The sequence below is a fragment of the Volvox carteri genome, assembly GCF_000143455.1.
Source record: "Volvox carteri f. nagariensis unplaced genomic scaffold VOLCAscaffold_9, whole genome shotgun sequence".
Taxonomy (NCBI): Eukaryota; Viridiplantae; Chlorophyta; class Chlorophyceae; order Chlamydomonadales; family Volvocaceae; genus Volvox; species Volvox carteri.
This window is the reverse complement of record NW_003307552.1, coordinates 2,051,676-2,072,613: the sequence shown is the minus strand read 5'-3', so window position 1 is coordinate 2,072,613 and position 20,938 is coordinate 2,051,676. Positions and strand designations below refer to the sequence as shown.

Sequence of the window (20,938 nt, the reverse complement as noted above, 5' to 3'; positions counted from 1 at the left end):
TTCCCCGTACCTGCAAACCGCCCAATACGAGCCGAGGGCTCAAGGGGATTCTCATGTCGGCCGACAGCCGAGGCATGTGATCAGACCGCCATATCCTCCTGTAGATCTCCTCCGGCGATAGCGGTCATGCAACCTACGGCTCCATCCGGCGGCAAACCACTGGGAACCCCACATACATGTTGAGCATCTTGCCTTTCTTGGCATCGTGCTCTAAGTTCCGGCAACGTGCGAACGACATGTCGGTCCTGCAGTGTGCCCTGTAAGTATATGTGTCGTCAGTATATATGTCGGTAGCCGCCCCACCGTCGTCCTCTAGCATTTCGCCATCCACATTCTCGCTCCCATCCCAGGTAAAGCGCACGTTTTGTCGATGGCGTCATAAACGCAACATGCGACAGGTCATGCGGTACATGCCGTACTTTACAGCCGGGTTTCGATCCTATGGGTTGCTGTGCGCAGAGCATGGTCGGTGACGAGGTAGCAAGCTAAGCTACCCGAACGTATGCGGGTAAGACCCAGCTTACTTGCGGGCAACTCTCCCCTCTACACCTTAAGCATATGGGGGCAAGGCCTAAAGTGCGACGGCTTGGACATGTATGGCCGGGTCCCTATGTTCATAAACTACTCCTTCGTCACGACATTATAGCGCCATGTACGCACATGTTTTGCAATGCTACAGTCGTATGACGCGACACCTTAACATCGTTTTGGGTGGGAAAAGTAGGTGGGGCCTTGGTTCTCGGGCAGCCCATGGGGGCTCCTGACGAGTCAGTCGGAGCGGGTAACTTAAGATGTGCTGATGCCGGCAAAGTAGTCGTTCCCGTACATCAGCGGCGGTGTTCTCAATTCACGACAGCGCATTCGAACTGACAAGCGAAACCCAATTCAGACGTAACGACTTATGTGCTCCTTCCTACGTATATACATGCATGTTTCAATCCACCTACCTTTGCATGCATGTCTCTCTACCGGCCCGGCTCGAACCATGCTCGTGCTTGTTGTCGGGCTATTCGCTAATTTGCCCGTGCTCATCTTTCCGTGAGCCTTCGCTTTTGACTAGCTATCAGCTGCTGTTGTCAACGGTTGGAGAAGCAACTGCCATACAACCGGCAGTAATTTCCTTATTTGCTTCGCATCTTTTCCATTTCTGGGGTCCTCCTGCCGGTCCACGTCCGTTACATCAACATCAACGTCGAGCGTGGAACCGCCGAGGTGATATCATCTGAAAGATCTTGAGTATTAAATCCTTCTAAATGAACGGTGCGCAGAAGATGATTGGCGGGTGCGGTGAAGACGATTTGCACCCGCCATATACTCTACGTTAGTTTTCGTAAATGTCCTCAACAACCAAATGTACACATGTGATCTGTACTGATTGATTCTGCTGGTTGGTCCCATGGCGCGTGCACCTCCTTGCGTGACTGCCTGCAGGCGATGCGCCGTTATCACTGCTATATTAGGCGACATCTTCCCTCTTCCTCCCTCATCATCCCTTTGGGGGATCTGCCACGTCACTGCGTCCCGTGTATACGCCTAGCAAAGTAGGATGATCATCCTCAAGGCGCTCCAACAACGTGTTCCATTCGTGTGTAGAGCTAAAGGCACATACAGGCGAACTGCTGGCATTGATGCACGCACGCGTACCGCTGAGAAGGCGAGCGCGCCCGTGCACGGACGCCCACATACCGCGCATGCTCCCGATATACCCTAGAAAGAGCGATGGGTTTCACCACCTAGTTGGTAATCCGCGCATCCGTAGGTACGTGAATCAAAGGCTCCGTCGTTAGACGAGAGTTATTCTGGAGGTAATGTCCCAAAGCTAGCGAACGCAGCGAACGCCCACCTGGGTATGTCAGCCCTAGTCAGCTATCAGGGCTCCACGAAGTCCCCAGGTACGATGCTTTCAGCCTTCATGTATGTAAGAAACATTTGGAAGATCAAATTCAGAGCCGTTTGTTGAGGTAGTTCCAGGTCGCAAGATACTGTGCACAACGGACAGACCGACGGGGAGCTTGGTTTGGCGCCGAATCAGACGGCTTACAAGAAAAATGCAGGTTTCTTACTCCGTAGCGCTACGCAAGCTTTAATTTAGCTGTTCATTGAACAACGTTGTTACCGTGCTGGTGAGGTGAGATAATTGGCAGGCGAAAGGAACATCCTGCCGTATGCAACAGGAAGCTTTGCAAGACGCTGCAACAGATATCCGCATGAGTATGCGGATGTGTGAATGCTTAGTATTATTATAAAAGAATATGAATTGATAAGTATGCGAAACCTTGCAGACATTCATAAGATGACTGAGGACAGCGATACGGCAAATCGATACGACAACCTTTGATAATAAGCATGCTTATGCTAATAATCCATCTGTATTGTCTTACGGGGGTTTCCTGCTCATGTTAGTGCTGTGGCGTGTACAGTGTGTAAATACCAGTTCAGCAGCGCCTCAAAAATGGGGCATGCCGTTCTGTACACTGCTAAAGTAATTCTCATTCTGCTTTCGTTCAAGGCCTTTGCCACAAAGCAGATTGTGCTCCGTACGGGTGTTGTCAATTTGCGGTAAGCGTGTGCGGCCTGACCACCTCAGAGCGGAAGCAGGTGCATGAATGCAAAGCACGAGTAAATTCATGGCATAACATAAAGGAGCCGGAAAGGCATTGCACGCAGCCTTTTGCCGTGCGTTAATGCGAGCCAGCAGAGCTCCAACCCAACGCTCCCCAACCCAGTCGTCATTAGCACGGCCGCGTCGGACCCTTGCCTGCTCGCAGGGCAGCCGAGCCTCCGATGGTTGCCTTCATGCCGCCCCCCGACGAGCGGATAATGCCGCCGGAGTTCTTTTTTATTATATCCAGATCCGAACTCTCCATCATGTCCTATGACAATGATTCTCATGCTCGAGAGATCATTCGACGCATAGAGGAGATACCTTTCGCCAGTGTGCTGTCGTACCTCCCAGTCAACAGCCTTCTGGTCTTCGGAGAAGACAGCGCGGTCAACGCAATTAGATTTGACCTCAACACGTCTTGGGTAAGTACGTGATGACATGCATGAATGCACCTTTTACGTCATTTTGCATAAAGTGACATACAGACATGCCACGGGTTGCGGCGGCACAAGGATACGCAGCAGACATTGGCAGCTACCGGCATTTCCAAAATTAGCGATAACAACAGCCGCACGCAGCAGAAGATGTGGTTGAGGCGAACCTAACCTACCTACCTACCTACCTATCTATCCCACCTAACTACCCACTCACGACGTGAGTACGTTTCTACCAAACTAGCCACTCTAGCTGGCTGCTTACGTAACCCACCTACCAACCTGCCTTCCTACCTATGTAACCTACATACTGCTCCATCCACGTAGAGTCCACCATTTTACACACCTATTTGCTATCTACCTATCGTAGCAGCGTAAGACCAGGCGGGAGGGGGAAAGCGAGCTGCGTGCAGGATTGCGGCATGCCCCCAAAACTAATTGTGCGCCCTGCTGGCTAGCAAGCCGGATATGTACATCCAGGGCCACGCATGTGACAGCTGCAGGCAGACAAAGAGTCACCGCGGGAGATGGCCCGCATGGGAATCTGATCCTTCCTTACACCACCTGCGCACGCAATACCCCGGTCACAATTCGTAGTTCAGTTGTCCTCGTCCACAAATGCGTCCAGTAAGGTTGCAAGCCTGCTATATGAGTCTCGTCAAAGTCACGAATACCTCAAATTTCCTTTCGTGCGTTGACTCTGTGCCGCGTCATACGACTGTAGGTAGCATCGACAAAACACTTGCGTACAGCAGACTCACCCCAATGCCTATTCAATCGGTGCCCCTTCCTAAGGACCCCCCCCAATGAAAGTAAACCAATGGATTCCCCGTTACTAATTTCACTTTCATCGGTCATGCAGTGCAGTTATCAGGAGGCACAAAAGATCTCCCCCGAGTTGTTTCCAGTTTTGCGGACAGCACAAGGACTGGTACCAAGCCTCGGCGGTGACATGCTTTTCGTTCTAGAAGGCTTGCTTCCCTTACTGCAGAGGTTAGCCACCGACGCAACCAACCAGCAGCAGCAGGATGCCGATCTTGGCAAGCTACTCGGCAGGATGGTGACACTCAACCAGCCCGTCATTGAGCTCGGTGGCGATAGTTATGACTCTAGCACCGCCAACGCGACCGTACATCGGTACGGCCTGCTTGTGGAAATGGTGCCTGCGGTGACATTGGAGATGCTGCAGTACGCCGCAAATATCTGGCCGGAGGTGCTGGCAGAGAATATGCAGATGTCCGCCGAAGATGTCTGCTGGCCCGTGATATATCCCCCTGAGATTGGTGTCATCTTGTCCGTCTACCTGTGTGAGGAGGTGCGTGCTGCTGCGTGTAGAAGTGGGTGCACATGCACGGTGACAGCGGCACCTACAATCGATGTGCTTACATGCGTCTTCCTTCCTTTCTGTCTGCGTTATCATCATCATGATCTGCACGATGATATACAGACATACCCACGCTTTGCTTCTTGAGTCCACCCATCCTCCCGCCCGGGTAAACACATGTGTAGGATTTACTTATCGGCATTGCATGGTTTGCCAAGCTGGATATTACTCGATCGGTTTACCCCATGATTCGAGAGGAGAACATGGACGTGCTGGCGAGCTCTCTCATGCAAACAGGTATGTATGTATGTCGATGTGCGCATGCGTGTGAGGCAGGGAAAGGCGGAGGCTGGCAGCCCACGTGTACATATGTATGATGTGTGGGATAGGGGGGTCATATCTTCACCCGTGACCGCTACGCGGCGAAACCCTGCCTTCCTCGGTATTTCGGGGCACCTTTATCCAGTCACCCTAGCCGAGTTCTCAGTGGGTCGCTCAGGTTCAGCAGCAGCTACCGACATCCAACGGAATCTGCCGGATCAACGGCGGTCCAACTCCATTCCTGGTCAGCTCGCAGGTCTGCATTATCCCGGGTCACCACCGTCCATCGACTAGGAGCACTTTTACCTTCCACTAATGGAAGGGTTTCTCGACCCTGTCAGGTCTCGATCCCGGAACCTCCGGGGGCATCGGTGTGTGCATTACCAGTAGTGCCTGACCATATGTATGTGTGTATGGTATAAAGGGGCGGTGCACATATGCGCTGCGATGTGGGTAGGGTGTAGAGAGGGGACGCATTCGCAGCTAGCCAGGGCTACGGAGGCAGGAGCAAACGGGCTTTTTGCTTGGGATGGCACGCAGTCCTGGCCCCGGGCAGTTCCCACCGTACACAGTTTCCCTCCGGGCAGCTGATTTACTAGTTAAGCTGGATTCAGCTTCCGGATTCCGGAATTGTGTGCCCGAATAAGACTGGACTTGTTCTAGTAAAGCGGGTTGCTGCATGCGCGCGGCGTACAATGTTCACCGCTGATGATGCTGTGCGTGTATATGCTATGTGGCATGGCAGCATGCACGCGGAAGGCAATGGCGGAAGGCAAGCACCTATCAAAAGCCCACGTACCTTAACACCTCCCGTCAAAGTTATCGCCAGCCAGGTCCAGATCCCGCCCAGTTATTAAGTTGCTTTTCTACCTGAACGGGACATGTATGCCAGGAAACGCTGTGCGCGGTTAAGCATGGGATGTCTGCCAATGAACTTTACTGTAGCAGTGGTGTGTGAATGAGGCCGGCCACACCAACAGGTAAGGATAAAATCATATCGTGTCATAGGGGATGGGTGGGCATTGGGGATGGGTGGGAGATGTATTCGTCTGGAATTGGGATGATGAGTTAAATGCATGTGTGCCGCACCCTACGTGGATCACTTAGTAAGTTTCTTTCCCTTCGTACGTTCGCCCGCCGCTGATGCAGGTCGCCTAAGCCAAGCGCAATACGACATGACAAGCGATATAAACTTTTGGCTGGGGCAACCCATTGAGATGACTAAGGACGAGTGGCCGTATTGGGCAGCGGGACTGCAAGGCCAAGGGGAGATCGTGGGGGTGAGTTATTGACGAACTGATGGCGGAGCAGTTAGGGGGAACCTTAGCGGAGTAATTAGGAAGACCTGTGAGCTAATAATTTAAATGCATCGCGTGGTGAAGCAGGACAAGAGTTGGAGGTGGATGGTTGGGGGAAAGGCTCGGAAAGTGTTACTTGACCGTTGCTGCCAGCCGCCAGAATATCTTCTGCGCGGCATTATCCGAGTAATAGATAAAGGGTTGGGCTACCTTTACGTTCGTAAGTTCGTATTTTCCCAATTAAATCCTCATATATGATTTTTCCCAACCCAGGTGGGAGACTCCGGGGTGGATGTGAGTACTTGCTACATGGAAGACCCCGACTATGCGGGCGAGTATGTGGCTCGCCTGCGAGATCCCTCTCGTGCTCCAACCATCGGCAGCATGGCTTACTGGCGAATCCCAAGTCACCGCAAGATTGCGCAATACGCCTTTAAGCCGAGTAAGCGGGTTGATGCAATCATTCTGTTTTTGTCTGAATTTGCGGCCCGCGTTAATTTGTGCGTGCTACGGCGCTATGACCATAAAGTCGGGCTGCTGTCCGAGTAATTTATCCCTTTTCATACCTCGCAGGTACTTCCTGAATCGTTCGCATTGTGCTCTGTTGTTCAAAATTTACGCAGCCCAGGCATGTACGCATGGTTGATCCCCTACATGTATAATAACCCTTACAATTAAAGGCTGGTCGCGACCTTATATCTGTTTGCAAACCTCGCCATTAATAACACAACCTCCTTCTTCATTCCGTCTGAAACTCCATTGTCCATTTTTATCCATATGGAAAAATAAACGATGGAACGTTCAGGTCTAGGCGACGTATACGATGTTAGCGGCCACGGCACGAAGTGCGCCAGCAGCATCGCCGGCGCGCAGTTGGACGACGTCAGCTCGGATCGCAGCGGCAGCATCCGCCTGGACTTAGCCACTGGGGTGGCACCCGCGGCGCGTCTCAGTGTCGTGGACTTTGGTATTGAAACCAGGCTTTTAATGAATATCGAGCAAGTGGATCTCGAGTATCTACCGGTACGTTGGAGGGTTTGTATGGACGAAGGGCCTGAAGGCGATTATTAGCAATCAAGCCAAGCTATGCATCAGATAACTACCGCGTTGTATTAGCTTCTATGCATGTGTCCAACTGTCGCTGTCCTCGACGTCCTCGGGATTGTGTGTCTGTGCGATTGTATGTCTGTGTTCATGTCTGTATGTGTGTACGCCATGTATGCCTGTAGCTGTAGATGGTACGACACACGTGTCACACGTATCTATATATAATAACGCGTTAAGGCGCTCCGCCAGCATCTTAGGGTTTTTCCATTAGTGGCCAACTACTACAGTGTACCTCCATCTGCGTGTTGTGTATGTGTCTATTCATATATATGTGTGTGTATGGATGTGTGCTTCCATTCCATCGTACGGTGCGTGGCCACGGTAGGGCCCATTGCCTGCAACTAGGCACGCATGCGCTACACGCTCCCTCCAAACGTCGTGTCATGGGGAACTCTAACGTAAAAAATAATTCACATTTTTAAAATGTTTGCATGTCCTGCTGATAAAGCATCTGCTGCTTACTGAGCGATATCCTAACTTCCCGCCTTGTCCTAGGCCTGTTTATAGATATAAATCCAAATGTGGCAGCTGTAGTACGTGCAGTAAAGCGCGCACATCATCTAGCGCTAAGGCGCTCTGCCAGCCTTTTTTCCGCGGCCATCCAGCTACTATACCAAGGCTTAACGCACATATGCACCTTCCTGCTGCCTCTCTATGCGATTCCACTTTACCCGGCTCCCCCCGGCATGCATATGTGTGCAAACGGGTTAACCTCAGGTACATGCGGCTGCGGGCGCCTTCATCACCAGCGACTCCTGGGGGAGCTACGGATTAGGGTACAGCGTCAAGTCTCGAAGTGAGCATTCAATGTTCAGTTCCGGGTTACGAACGGCGTAGATGGATTGATTTGTATATAAGTATCAGTGCTTTAAATGGGTTCGCCACTCCACACTGTCCGCAATAGAATATTATTGCAAAATACGGCCCAACTTTAACGCATTATGTACTGTGACGGTTCGTTATGCATTAGTTACGGCTCAAACGATCCGAGCAGGCTTTCGTATCTATCTGCCCATCGCGACCTTGCAATTGTTTTCGTTGGATTGCCGGACCCGAGCACATGCACGGGGCCCTATGTAATCCTTTGCGCCCTAGCTGTCATGTATCTATCTTCTGTACTCTATACAGCTGGGATCGTGCCATATGCCGCGAAATTCCAAGGTACCTGCCAAGAATTTGGTATATTGCAGATTCTTATTACAGGAACCTATCAACCACAACACATATATATAGTATATATATCATATATATATACTATCATATATATATATCATATATATGATAGTATATATATATGATATACACGACGCTGAAACGCCGTGCTAGCTAGCTAGGGTAGCTCCCATCGCACGCACCCGTTAACTGCGGATATCCTCGCAAAGGGCTGCTGCTGATTATATCCCTCCCTTCCCCCGCACATCAATCACTTCACACCCTGTACCGCACCGGAATGGTGTACTTTCTGTCCACATCCTCAGTGATCCTTTACTTGCTGATGGTGATCCTTGACTTGCCAGCCTTCGACAGGTTCCTGTGGAAGAACCCCGACTTCATTTCGCTCGTCGCGGCTGGAAATTACGGTGAGATGGATGGGGTGGATGCACATTTGTAGTCATTTTTCCTTCCATTTTAAGTTGCACCTGTCTGGGTCGACCGAAAGAACCAGCCTGGGTAGCTCTCTCAATTAGTTCGGCATAGTTGTTTTCTTTTCTCAGGTTGAGTGATTGGATATTCTAAAATAGTCTTTTGGATCTGATTTGCGTTTTTTTATCCATTTTGGACAGCCCTAGACTAGCCCTTGGGCCTCCGGCGTGTATGGGTTCGTTACACCTTCGGAGAGTAACGCAACTCCACAAGGTTTATAAAACACACACACACACACACATACACATACACATACACATACACATACACATACACATACACACACTGCGCAAAATGAAACAAGCAAAGCATACGCGCAAGCGGCGTTCGTTCATCTCAAGGCCTGCAAACTTTGATTCCTAAACCCCCAAAACCCGATAACCCTAAAACCCGCCCTAAGCCATGCAGGCGGGATGGGGTACGCAACCAGCACGATTGCGGCGCCTGCGACCGCAAAAAATGTGGTAGCCGTCGGCGCTGGCTATCGTGCACCGGCATCAGCGAACATTATTGGAGCGTTGTACTTCATCAACAGTACGATACCGGGTACCGGCGGCTCAGATCTCCGTAAGGTGAGCTCTCTAGCCCTGATGTATTCCTCAGTCGCTCATGAGCATCGCCTCTGACGAAATAATTCAGTAATCGCCCGATCAGGGTTGCATCTCCACTTACGTTTCCGCAGATATTAGCATCTGGGTAGCTTTTAAACCCTAGGTTTTAATGAGGCATAAGATCGTGTGCTACAGTTTTTGAGCCGAGCAGTGTCTGGGTCTATCTGTTAGGCTTAGAGAGGGTGGCCCGTTGGCCTCTGGACTATCTTGCTATGGCTACGTACTCGCTGGAGTTACATTTGCCGTTCGTCCAGGAGTAGCTTGGCGGATTATTACATACGCCGCAGCTAAGCACCGCGTGACAGGGCCGCCATCGTCGCACATACGCACAACACTTCATGTAACTCTCCTCCCCCGAGCCTTGCGCGCATCACGTACTGCTGTGTGCGAGGGAACAATTTCAGTCATTGTGTTCCGATCCAGCTTTTTATTGCTCCTCGTTATCAGGTATCGTTACAGCCTAACCATACCGACTCGGCAACACAAAATCCCACGGCCACCAGACCCTACGGCAATTCTCCTTTGCAAAGCCCGACGCCACAACCCATGAAATGTTTTCCCTTCAAGACGGCGGTGAAGCCGGTCCTCAATAGATAGTGCATCGCAAAGGTCCGCCAGCGGACCCCAAAACACTTCAAGCACCTATATATCTGGATAGGTGAAGTTAACATCAAAAAATTGAAACCCCGATAACCGCAATCACACACGCGCACAGCGGGAGAGGCGGCGTGTCCTAGAAACCCAACTGGGGCCCAACCGGGATCTAGGGTCACGTTCCTGCAGCTGGGCACACCTCGTCAGAATGATCTACGCGACGGCAGTTAGGAGACGCGGGCGCGCATGGGCCCCAAATAGACCCAATTGGCAGCTGCCGTACTGCAGATGCGTCTCTGTACGGGGGCTACTGTGTCTGCCCGCAACCGTGCCTGTAACGTTAAATGCCAATGTTTCTCCGCAAGAAGGTGGCATTCCTTCCTTGTCCCCGTCATATAATCCTCGGACGGATAGAAAGTACTTCTTTTAACAACAACTGAAGCGGCCGTACTCATTGTGACTTAGTCGCTGCTGTCGTTGTATCCAATGCACAGCCGGAGCGTGACACTAAATCCGGCCACCGCCCGTGCCCCTGCCTTTGTATGCACGTTTCGTAATAACCCCACTCGTTCAGTTCGTGCCAGAGGAGAATACCGACAGACCTCTGCTGGCCTCGCTCCTCCAGAATGGCACCTTGGTAAGCAAGCAATAATACTGTCTGCTTAAGGGAGGCGTGCAATGGCTGGTGCGCGTCATTAGACGTTGCATGGAAAGCGATTCCGTCCTAAATTGTGTTTTTGTCCCACTACTCACCATTAATGTCTGAAATGGCTACCTTCGTCGGCCCAGGCAAAGGAGGGGTTAGGAAACGCAATTTTGTGCCCCACCCAACAAAAATGAAATAGCTTAAGGAGAGCATACACAATGTGCTCGCTCCTGAAAGTTATTTGGTATCGTCTGGCAGAAACCATGTGCCCCAGGTTCGGCTATAAATACGGCATGCCCTAGGAACCACTTGCCGTAATGCAATATAGAAGTGTTGTTATCTAGATTATGTAAAAAACAATTGCTAGCGGTCACTTAGTAGGGTTTCTGGTTCACATCCGGCGCATGGGACTCTGTCGGTGCATGAAGGCTTGCTCACGCTCATCATGGCGGCAATCCAAACAACAAGGAACAGCATGTACCGTAGGTACTGATTCTCACTTAGGAATCGGCGCGCCTGCGGCTGGTAACGAGTCACGCGCTCACACGCCCAGGCCGAGGCACTACCTTTGCGGCGAGCACAAGGGGCCACCGCAGCGGGCGTTGTTCGGGGCAGAGGGCACTACTAGCCGCCGGGGTTCCGCGGTGGTTCCGGGATTGGGGACGGGGTAAGACAGTGACTAGCGAGGAGTGTTTTGTGAGCACTGTGGATGACCTGCCTAGGATGGGGAACTACCGCGCAACAGAGGGGCAATCCCGGGTTTTCCACATCTTGGTCTTTTCATACGTCCTCAAAGCCTCCCGTATTTAACCTCAACATCATATTCGCCCCTGCTGCCCATCTCAATACCATAACCCTAGCAAGAGCTAGTGCTTGCAGATCCCATCACAGCCTGTGATCCTCTCGACAATGCTGCGGAAGTGGCGGGAAAGGTGGTTCTGGTGGCTCAAGTAAACCGCGTCGACTGCGACTTCGACGTCCAGGGAAGAAACGTGGCCGGGGCCGGCGGTGCAGCCATGATCGTGATAGCTTTCAGCAGCAGCGCGAGCAATCTTGTGCTGTCCCCACCCTACCCAACGGCCGCTGACGGCCTGCCTATGTCCATGATTCTGAGGGTACGTGCACACTATCGAGACGCATGTGACATACTCGCTCTGCACAGCTGTGCTTAAGTTGTACCCATATGTACAGGCTGATTAGATATGCATGGGGGAACATGCGTCCAAGCAACATCAGTTATTTTTTCTTGTCAGTTCTTCGCTGCTGTGCTAAGCACGCACGGCTGTAATTTAGTAAAGAAGCCAATTGGTACAAATGTATGTATGTATGTGCCCGTGTCGGGAGCAGTATACCTTCTTCTGGCTGCTGACCCTAGGAGTGTTGGGACACGCACTCCAAACACACACACACACACACACACACACACACACAATGCTGTGTATGGATCGAGCAATGGATTGATAAATTAATTCATAAAGATAGTGCCGTATACCTGTTGCTGTTTACACGCATACACAGAAAGGCATACATACATACGTACATACATACAGCCATACAGCCAACACATGCCGTCATGTGGGCGCCACCAAGTTAGTATGTGTGTTTGGCCACCCAAACAGGTAAGGCATGCTGAGTCAGCCTAAGCCGCGTATACGTGCACGATACGACCAATGTACGGCAACCGTGGATTTCTTGAATTGTGCAAAGCAGTTGGATGATTAAACCCTAATACATGGCACGATATGGTGCATGACCGCGTCGAAGTGTCCGCCATGCATACATAGCAACTGCAGCCTCTTTCATAGACAGTAGAAGTGCAATTACGTGATAATCTGTTCTTCCGCAGAGCGTGGGCAACACCCTGGTCGACCGCAGCAGATACGGCAAGGTCTTCCTGGCCGGCAATACGGTAAGCGGGCTTGCGTCAGGATCAAGCACCGTCATCGTGTAGTGACGTCATGTCCATATAAGCCCCCCGGCTTTTACGGACGGGTCCCCTCACCTGTGCTGAGCTTGCAAGCTGTAGTGCATATACAAATCTTGTAACGCCGTGTAGTGGATAGGTGTTTACCTAGGTCTCACGCACTTATGTTCACACCGCGCGGGCATGGATGTAATGATCTTCCGCATGCGTGTCAAGTACGCCCCATCCCACGGTTTCATTCAGCCTTACGCAGCCATACGCAGCCATACACGCACAGCCAGTTAAGTTTTGAGCAGCTCCCGGCAGGAGTTTTTTCCCCTTTGGCCACTCTCGCCCCCGCTCCTTTTTGCCACTTCACCAGTAACGAACCCACCGTCCCTTCGGAATCTGTAGAGGGCGATTGTTACTCGCTCCCTTCACACTCAAACACGGCCCAGGCGATCCGGAGTGCATGCAAATAAACTCGCTGCTGCTGCCTGCTGTACTTATGTCTTCCATATCGGCCGCTCGCTCGCTCTGTCCGTACCTGACGGCGCCATCTCATCATCAATCCGCCACGCAGGTCCGTTTGGATTTGGATGTCGTTGCCGACTTCAGCTCCTGGGGGCCCACGGATCCCGGTAAGCAAGTGCGCGCTCGCTTGCTGGGTTGCAGGTGTAACGAAACGGAGGGATGAATATATGCATGCGGATGGTGCTGCGTGGGGTGCATGGAAGGGAGGGAAAGGGAGGGAGTCGGGTGGCAAGGGGACCTTACGTGCTAAGCTAACAAGTGCAGGGAAACAGGTGAGTAGGTGCTATTTATCCAGAGACCAACTGTATGATAAGTGCGTGCGCATGCCCTAGCTACCTGCATCATCTACACATGCATACAGGCGTTGTATGGCTCCTGCGCCCCGTCGCTTTGGCGTCGTTTGGGCATCTGTCGAAAGCTACATTAACCTTAGAATATAGTAAGCTATAAAAAACTTAATCGCAATAGCGGCACGGTGTAGAAATTACGAATCGCAACCGCTAATTGTACGGATCGCTTTCCGTCACGACATCATATCGTGACGGTACGATAATCATAGGGTTTGCTGGTTTGCCTTGTGTCGTCGTCAATCTATCCTACGCCATTCCTTGCTTAATTGCATGAACTCATCGCATGTATCCATATGCTTGTGCGGCAATAACACCGGCACCTGAAACTACGATAACCACCGTTTGCCTCTATCTACATATAAAATACATAGATTCTCGTCCCTGTTGTACCCACTGCGATGCGTGCTACACCGACCTCCCCGTCGTCCTTGGCCCCAAAACCCATTTCTGCCGCACGTTCACTCCACCCAGATGGGCGGATCAAGCCTGACATCATTGCACCTGGTAGGTTCGCTGCAGCACTGCTGCATGGCAGATGGCCACTAGCGTGCCGGCTGGGCTCGTTTCGGTTGTTTCGGTTACGGCGTGCGGTTTCACAATAATGGCTAGCTAGTTCTAGCTGTTAGCTAGGTATATAATTTGAAGAGGTTGCAGCAGCAAAGTTTTGGACGAGTTTTAGGGTTCCAAGACGCGCTAGAAAGCTGCAAGCTATATCGCTACAGTAAAAAAGTGCGTAATAATTACGCGCTCGTGTAACGTTTACGTGCGGCTAGGTGCGCGCTACCCTTGCAAACACGCACGTACTGAGCGTGTCCGCGTCTACGACAAGCAAGGAAACGGCATGCATAAGCATACGCAATGAGGAGACGGAGGGAATGCCGCCGCGTCCCCCTGCTGCTTTCATGCATCCTTTCCTTTTCATGCATGTCCCTCTGGGTACATTTTGCAAACGCAGGCGATGGCGGACTCTTCGCTGGGGTTGCCGGTTCAGGTGAGCTGTCAGTAGGCATTATGAGTAGCTTCGCCTGAAGTCAGTAATATGGAGGAGTGTCACACTCTCTAAACTACCTATTTTCCCCAGGCCTATCTACCTGGCATGAATTTACCATGGCACGAATTTAGCATGGCACGAATTTATGCCACTTTGAGCCATGACCTTTACACTCCTTAAAATGAATTTTAACCATTATTATACCGTGGCAAGGTCTATGGACTATAAGACGCTACATTCCCACGCACACATACATCTGAGGTGATGGTCTAATTTGTATACTAGTCTCTACTGCAGTGCACGGCCAGCTGGCCCGATGGCTCTACTCTTCGGGAGTCTGGAGCCCACTGTAACAACCACACACACACATACGCGGCATGTACCAAGGAAATAATAATGGCACAGCGTAATGCAACACGACATTGTGCAACACAAACAGCGTAGCATAGCATAACACAGCGCTGCATCGTACACCATAGTACAACCATAGTACATGCAGTGGCTGTCGTACAGTACGACACACCATCAATAATACACGAGAGTGCGCATTCAACGCGCGGCAAGTTGTTCCCAGCGCGGCCAGCTACTGCAATACAATAAAGTACGATGCACTGCACCAGAGCCAAGCACAACATAGCATGCAAAAGGAAATGTGCTTGAACTCGTAGCTCGTCAACTAGTAGCAAGTTAGTTATGTTTCCCTTAATCCCATATACACGGAAATCTGTTTATAGGTTCTAGTTCTACGCAAACATGCGTAATGTGTCGTGATTATCACTGCATACACATCAAAAACAGCCGCAGTAACAGTAAGCAACGAAACCCTGCCTGCCCTTTCTCTGTACTACCGTATCGCAGGAGGGGGATGCGAATTTACCAATAACTGGCAGGGGACGTCTGCAGCGACCCCATTGGTGAGTTCTAACTGCTTATTAATGCACCCTGTTAATTGCACACACCTGCTGTATTGCCTTCCGTCCAACCCCAGCAAACTGCATACCCAAAGTGAAATGGAAAGGCTCCGTTTCTGGTTGGGATGCCAAATTGTTACACTTTGGGTCGAACGACATAAGCCAGCTGGCACATCAAAAGAGCGCAATAAAGATGACATTACAAAATAAACAACAATATCGTCTTATATAGCAACACGATTCCGAAATGGCACCCAAGCGTCGTACATCGTGGCGCGCTTCAGAATGGCGCGCTTTATTGTGGCGCGCTTACTGGTTAATAACTAACTTGAATACCTAACACAAAGTGCGCAGGTGGGAGCACTTAATGCGGGCTTGCGTTGCGGAAGCCGGGTTAGTTGGCGTAAGGCCCTTGGGCGATGCAAGCTTTTCGGTTGCTTCGCCACGGCCCGTGTCCTCAGGGCCATTTAAATAGCGCGCTTGGGTTCAGTTCGTTATCTTGTTCTGTTGTTGCGAGGTCCACCCTAAGCGAGCATGATTCGCGCGATCGTCTCATGCATACATCATACTAACATACGCACTAACTAACTGTCATAATACGACTTCAGAAAAGTACCGAGTATCGGCGGACTTCAAAATCCCGTGAGGCACCCAGGATACAACATCATACCGCCTCCAGCTGAGGGCGTCCTTGACCTAGCCCGTCTCAGCGGCGCCCACAGGGCCCATCACTTCCCGCTCAGAACCGCGCCAGCCCGAATTCGAACCCGGGCCGGGACAGGGTTACAAAGTCTACATACCATTTGTTGCGCCATCGGTACTTTCCTGAAGTTGTGATTCAACACTAACTCACAATTTTCTAACCCGCCTGTGGCATTATATATAAGTGGGGGTTTCTGTGCATCCACCACGTTGCAGGCGGCGGGAACGGTAGCTCTCATCCGGCAGTATTTCAGGTAAATCATGGGCTAGGTTTCATGATCAGTTGATAAAGCAAGCAAAATCCTTGCACAGTCCAATGACTGCTGACAGAGAGATGTGCCTAAGCCGGTTGGATCGGATGTAGACCCCTTCCCATTTGCATTAGGGATCCGCATAGGTTAGCTAAGCAAGGAGGGGTGTAAGTTGGCGAACCTTACTTACGACTTGGGCATGCGCATGCGTGATGCGCGATTCGTATATCGTTGACGCCCAGTCTGGTTCGATAGATGGTTGGCTTGTAACTAACTCCATCATCAGGCACTAGGCATGTTTACACGGCGAAAAAACCGGGAAATGCATTATTTAGTAGTACCCTTGTCAGCCGCCAGCTGAACACTTGCTGCAAGCAAATTAGTGAGCTAGTGTTGAGATGCCGAGAGAGAACATTCAGCAGGTGGTACTCGTAGCAGTTCGTAGCGACCGATCCTACCCAGATCGTGCATGCGTGCGCTGAAACATCGCGGTGTATGTGTATACGGTGGTTTGGGGCTGTTGAAAAGTTAGGAATAATGGATTACGACATTCAACAGCGCTATATGCCATTCTGCACACGACGCTGCAGGCGTGGGTGGGTGCGTAGCTGCACTCCGCTGTAATTGGCGTCAGTAAAAATTTGGTCAGCTAGAGGCGGCACTCTCGTATAATAGGTGAGGACGGTCCTCACCTATCAGGAGAGTGTCGTTACAGGTGATTAAATTTGTTACGGACGGGTAGCGTTCCGAAATCAGCCAAAGCCGAATGAAAGGCTGGTACACAGGCAGACAGCCGCAGCCGCCGCAGCAACCATAACTGAACCAGTTAGGTGGTTCGCAACAGAAATGCATGCGTGAGCCTAGCACGTAAGACACCGATCAGGAAGATAACGAAGTATTTATGGCTGCTTTAATAATAATGTACCTGATGGGGTACTTATGTCGGGAGAAAGATGAATGGCGTGACGAATGAAGAACAAATGACAAACCTGCCTCCTACTAGATCATTTGGAACACGAAGGGGGATGTGGGAAGTAATAAGCAAACAGTCCCCAAGCGCCCATTATGGCGTTTTTTCCGCATGCAGGCTGGGCTTCTATCCGTACGGCACACCCAATGCAACCCTCTCGACGCCCTTCACACCCTCCGGTATGCTGCTCAAGGTAGGTTACATGCGCGCGCGACGGACCAGCCAGCGGGGAGCTTTCAGTGATCTCGTGCATTCTGACCATTCGTTCACTTTTAATTCACTGACATGCATATTGCATACCCACGCAGCAGGGCAGGGCGCACACCCATTCGACTGGTTTATTACGTACGTTCCAATTAATCTGCTTCTGACATACACTATATGAGATACCCTTTCTGGCTTGATTGCTGCTGCCGTGTCGTCCTCCCAACGTCCCGTAAGTGTTTAATTGCTAATCTTGATTGCTCTCCTCGCGACGGCGCCCCCATGCATGCACCAGGCGGTCTTAATTGTGGGCGCCCGGGCCCTTCAGGTGAGTGTGAGTGTCCTGCTTGGTTATCATCATGTGGTGCGCTGGCTGATTACCGGTTGGATGGGATTGATACAAAATAGTGAATCCTGTGAAAAAATCTATTGAATGATTTCTGGTAGGGCTTACGTGATATCTAGCTGTTGGCCGATGGATAAGGAAGGTTACTCCGGGACCGGAAAATCTGTCGTAGCTTGTATCAGGATGTTGTATCAGCGATGTGAGCTATTTCCCCTACCTTCCGCAGGGTGCGAACTCGAAGCCCCAAAATGCACCAGGAGGGCCCTCCGTTCCGAACGGCAATCAGGGCTGGGGCCATCTGAACATGGCTGGCTCACTGCCATTGGCGGGTTTCACCGACCCACGGGTCCATCTTCAGCTGCTGGACCGCGGAGAGTTCTCCTTCCCAGGGCAGGCTGTGGCGGCCAGTGGCATCGTGGCGACGGGCACAGGGTGAGAGCGTCCTGCCAGTTAGTTAGTATTAGTTGCCCTCGTGTGGAATAAACGAAGTTAGCGCCCTGACGCAAGCGCCGGGAGCCAAGAAGTGGTGAATGTCGCTTAAGCATGGGAGCACGTGACATCCCAGGTAACGGACAAAAAGGCACAACATGTGAAATGCCTTGGGGAGGCGATTTCTCCCAGTGAGTCTCGATCCTGGATCCTGACTCCCCTACAGCCGCATGTTTCCGTGCATAGGCTGCTTAGCAAATCTGACGAGACCGTTTATACCAATAATTCCAAATATCCTTATAATGCACACAGAACTGCAGTCCTCGTTTAGCCCCCCGTTCCGTCGTCTTTGGCAACACTTGAGACCACCACACGGCTTGCACGCAGTCATGAAGGTTACACAGCGGTCATCACCCATGCATGCCAGCTCAGCTTTCAACCTCCGCCCCGTGCCCTTTCTCCCCCTTTCTTCCCCTTTCTTCCCTCGTAGCCCCATCTCCATAGTGTTGACCTACTATGATTACCCAGCTGACAGTAACGCCGGTCAAGCGCTTGTCAACGACCTGGACCTGTTTGTCTATGTCGACGACTGGGAGTACATTGGCAACAACGACGAAAATGCAGGTGCATATACAGCCAATTCATATTTGTGGAAAGTGCCCGACGCTCATATACAAGTGAATGGTGACAGCAGCAATAGGACCCGGGAGGGTTCCGGTGATTTTCCGTTTCTGATAATACTATCATGCGCATCGCCAAGGCCCGTTCCAATCACCTAGTCCATTTCGCGTGTATTATAGCTTGTTTGGGCGCCTGCAGCCAGGGATAATTGTGTTACGGAGGGTCTGATTGAACTGCCGGTGGGTGCTGTCACCAAGCCTAATCAGGCCATCAAAGGCCTTGGGAGGTTCAATGGCTCGCAAAGCTCTCCCATAGCCATCCGAGAAAACCCAAGCACCCCGCGACAAAATCAAGTCCATACCCAACCATCCGTGTTTGCTTGCGTCGGGCACATGACACCATGGCACCTAGCTAACATGTATGCATGTATCGTGTATGGGACAGGGGGGTCATATCTTCATCCTGCGGCCGCTACCCGGCAGACCCTGCCTTCCCCGGTATTTCGGGACACCCTCATCAAGTCACCCTAGCCAACTTCTTAGTGGATCGTGCAGGTTCCGCACTCACTCGCGGGAGTACTAACGGCTTCGAACAAAAATCTGTCGAATAGACGGCGGTGCAACTCGCTGATTATCCCAGGTCACCATCGTCCATCGACCAGGGGCACTTTTATCATCCACCAACGGAAATATTTTCGCTCCCTGACAGGTCTCGATCCCGGAACCTCCGGGGGCATTGGTCCGTGCCCTACCAGTAGTGCCTAGTATGCATGAATGCATATATGCATGTATGCACCTATGTATGCATGCATGAAGGGCCTACGCATGGCTTTAATCCTGAGTTGCATTGCTTGTTGCAAAGAGGGGCACCCGCTGCCAGAGGTCTAGGCGTCTATTGCTCCCTACCCTGACCTCGGGTTTGACCACAATGCGTGCCTGATTTACAGTCCACCCTCCCTTCCCTGGCCGACCTGCCTACCTCGCTCCCCTCTGCCACCTATCCGGCCGCATGATGCAGCTAACCCCGTTGTCGACAGCGTCAACACCGTTGAGCGGGTGCTGCTCACGTCGCCTCCTGCCGGGGCCTCTCTTCACATTGTGGTGGTGGCGTCGAACCTGCCCTCCCTGATATTTGACTCTACCACACCTCAGCGTTGGGCGGTGGCGGTGGTGGGCCACTTCACCGGGAACCTGCAGTCGGAGCTCAACCCCTTCTGGGCAAAGTGGCAGGGCAGGGTGAGTGAAATATTGGCTGATCGAACGAGCTCATAGGCTTACGTGGGCGTTCGTAGTGGGGCGGCTGGGCCAGTGAGGCTCAGCGACAGCGATGCCATTGCTATCCACTTTGGGGGTACGCAGGACTACTCGCCACGCTGCTGGAAGTGTCCATGAGGCATAGCATCCAATTGATGTCTCCTTCCAGTTTACACGAAAGACGGAGTTTTTATGTGTCTCGGGAGGTGCTTCGGAGTGTCGATACACCATGCTAAGTGTGCATTCTATACTGCTTTCTACAAGGCTCGGGTCCTCACGTAGTAGCAGCTATGCCAGCGCGGCGATGATTCGTTAGTTGGAGGGGTCCCTAAGCGGCTGGCGGCAGATGCATAGCGCGTGATGGTTGTGTTCGTGCCCACGGGCACCAGTCTCACCCCTACATTCACTCACACACCCCATTTAAGAAGAGTAATCCTGAATGCATATGCATGGGGAAGCTTGGGGCCTATACATTGTGAAATCTCACGATTTTGAAGTTTTGGGTGGCAAAACGTGCTCGGGAATTGGCAGCCATGCATCACACGTTCATAAGGGGCCAGGCCAGGCCTTCTAGCCTGGGGTACGCGTCGTGTCTGTCGGTTGTGGACATATTTGCTACGGGTGCGGCTTTGCGTGTTTGCTCGGTACGCTTATGATCTTGCCCTGTGCTGCAGATGCCTCCGGAACCTCCAAGTCCAGAGCCGCCGTCTCCGTCCCCTCCACCTCCGGCACCCTCGCCGCCTCGCGCACCCCCCGCGCCCCGTCCGCCACCATCGCCCCGTCCGCCGCCACGACCACCCTCACCGCCGCGACCACCGCCCAGGCCACCGTCGCCCAGGCCCTCCCCTCCTCAGCCGCCCGCTCCACCCTCCCCTCCACCATCGCCTCC

The 20,938-nt window shown here is 51.8% G+C and overlaps 3 protein-coding genes across 3 annotated transcripts in view; all 3 read left to right on the top strand.

Moving 5' to 3' along the window:
* Window positions 1–2,452: 2,452 nt before the first annotated feature.
* VOLCADRAFT_88680 (uncharacterized protein) lies at window positions 2,453–6,531 on the top strand (the record flags this gene model as incomplete). The annotated part of the gene is made up of 6 exons (XM_002948344.1): window positions 2,453–2,559; window positions 2,769–3,027; window positions 3,902–4,354; window positions 4,549–4,660; window positions 5,834–5,964; window positions 6,256–6,531. 6 exons carry the CDS (start codon window positions 2,453–2,455, stop codon window positions 6,529–6,531), a joined length of 1,338 nt encoding a protein of 445 aa, XP_002948390.1.
* Window positions 6,532–6,774: 243 nt separating this feature from the next.
* Window positions 6,775–15,371, top strand: VOLCADRAFT_88679 (uncharacterized protein; the record flags this gene model as incomplete). Its single annotated transcript, XM_002948343.1, has 12 exons — window positions 6,775–7,005; window positions 7,807–7,885; window positions 8,568–8,669; window positions 9,142–9,305; window positions 10,513–10,575; window positions 11,445–11,699; window positions 12,431–12,493; window positions 13,071–13,128; window positions 13,843–13,875; window positions 14,327–14,362; window positions 15,221–15,276; window positions 15,351–15,371. 12 exons carry the CDS (start codon window positions 6,775–6,777, stop codon window positions 15,369–15,371), a joined length of 1,161 nt encoding a protein of 386 aa, XP_002948389.1.
* A 1,392-nt stretch (window positions 15,372–16,763) lies between these two features.
* The window catches only part of VOLCADRAFT_88678 (uncharacterized protein), a gene marked incomplete at both ends in the record, with an annotated part of 5,427 nt that continues 1,252 nt past the window's right edge, over window positions 16,764–20,938 (top strand). The window contains 6 exons of the mRNA XM_002948342.1: window positions 16,764–16,822; window positions 17,314–17,389; window positions 17,696–17,728; window positions 17,973–18,178; window positions 18,666–18,799; window positions 19,814–20,031. Coding sequence (XP_002948388.1) covers window positions 16,764–16,822; window positions 17,314–17,389; window positions 17,696–17,728; window positions 17,973–18,178; window positions 18,666–18,799; window positions 19,814–20,031 — 726 coding nt within the window. The remainder of the gene's footprint in view (window positions 16,823–17,313; window positions 17,390–17,695; window positions 17,729–17,972; window positions 18,179–18,665; window positions 18,800–19,813; window positions 20,032–20,938) is intronic.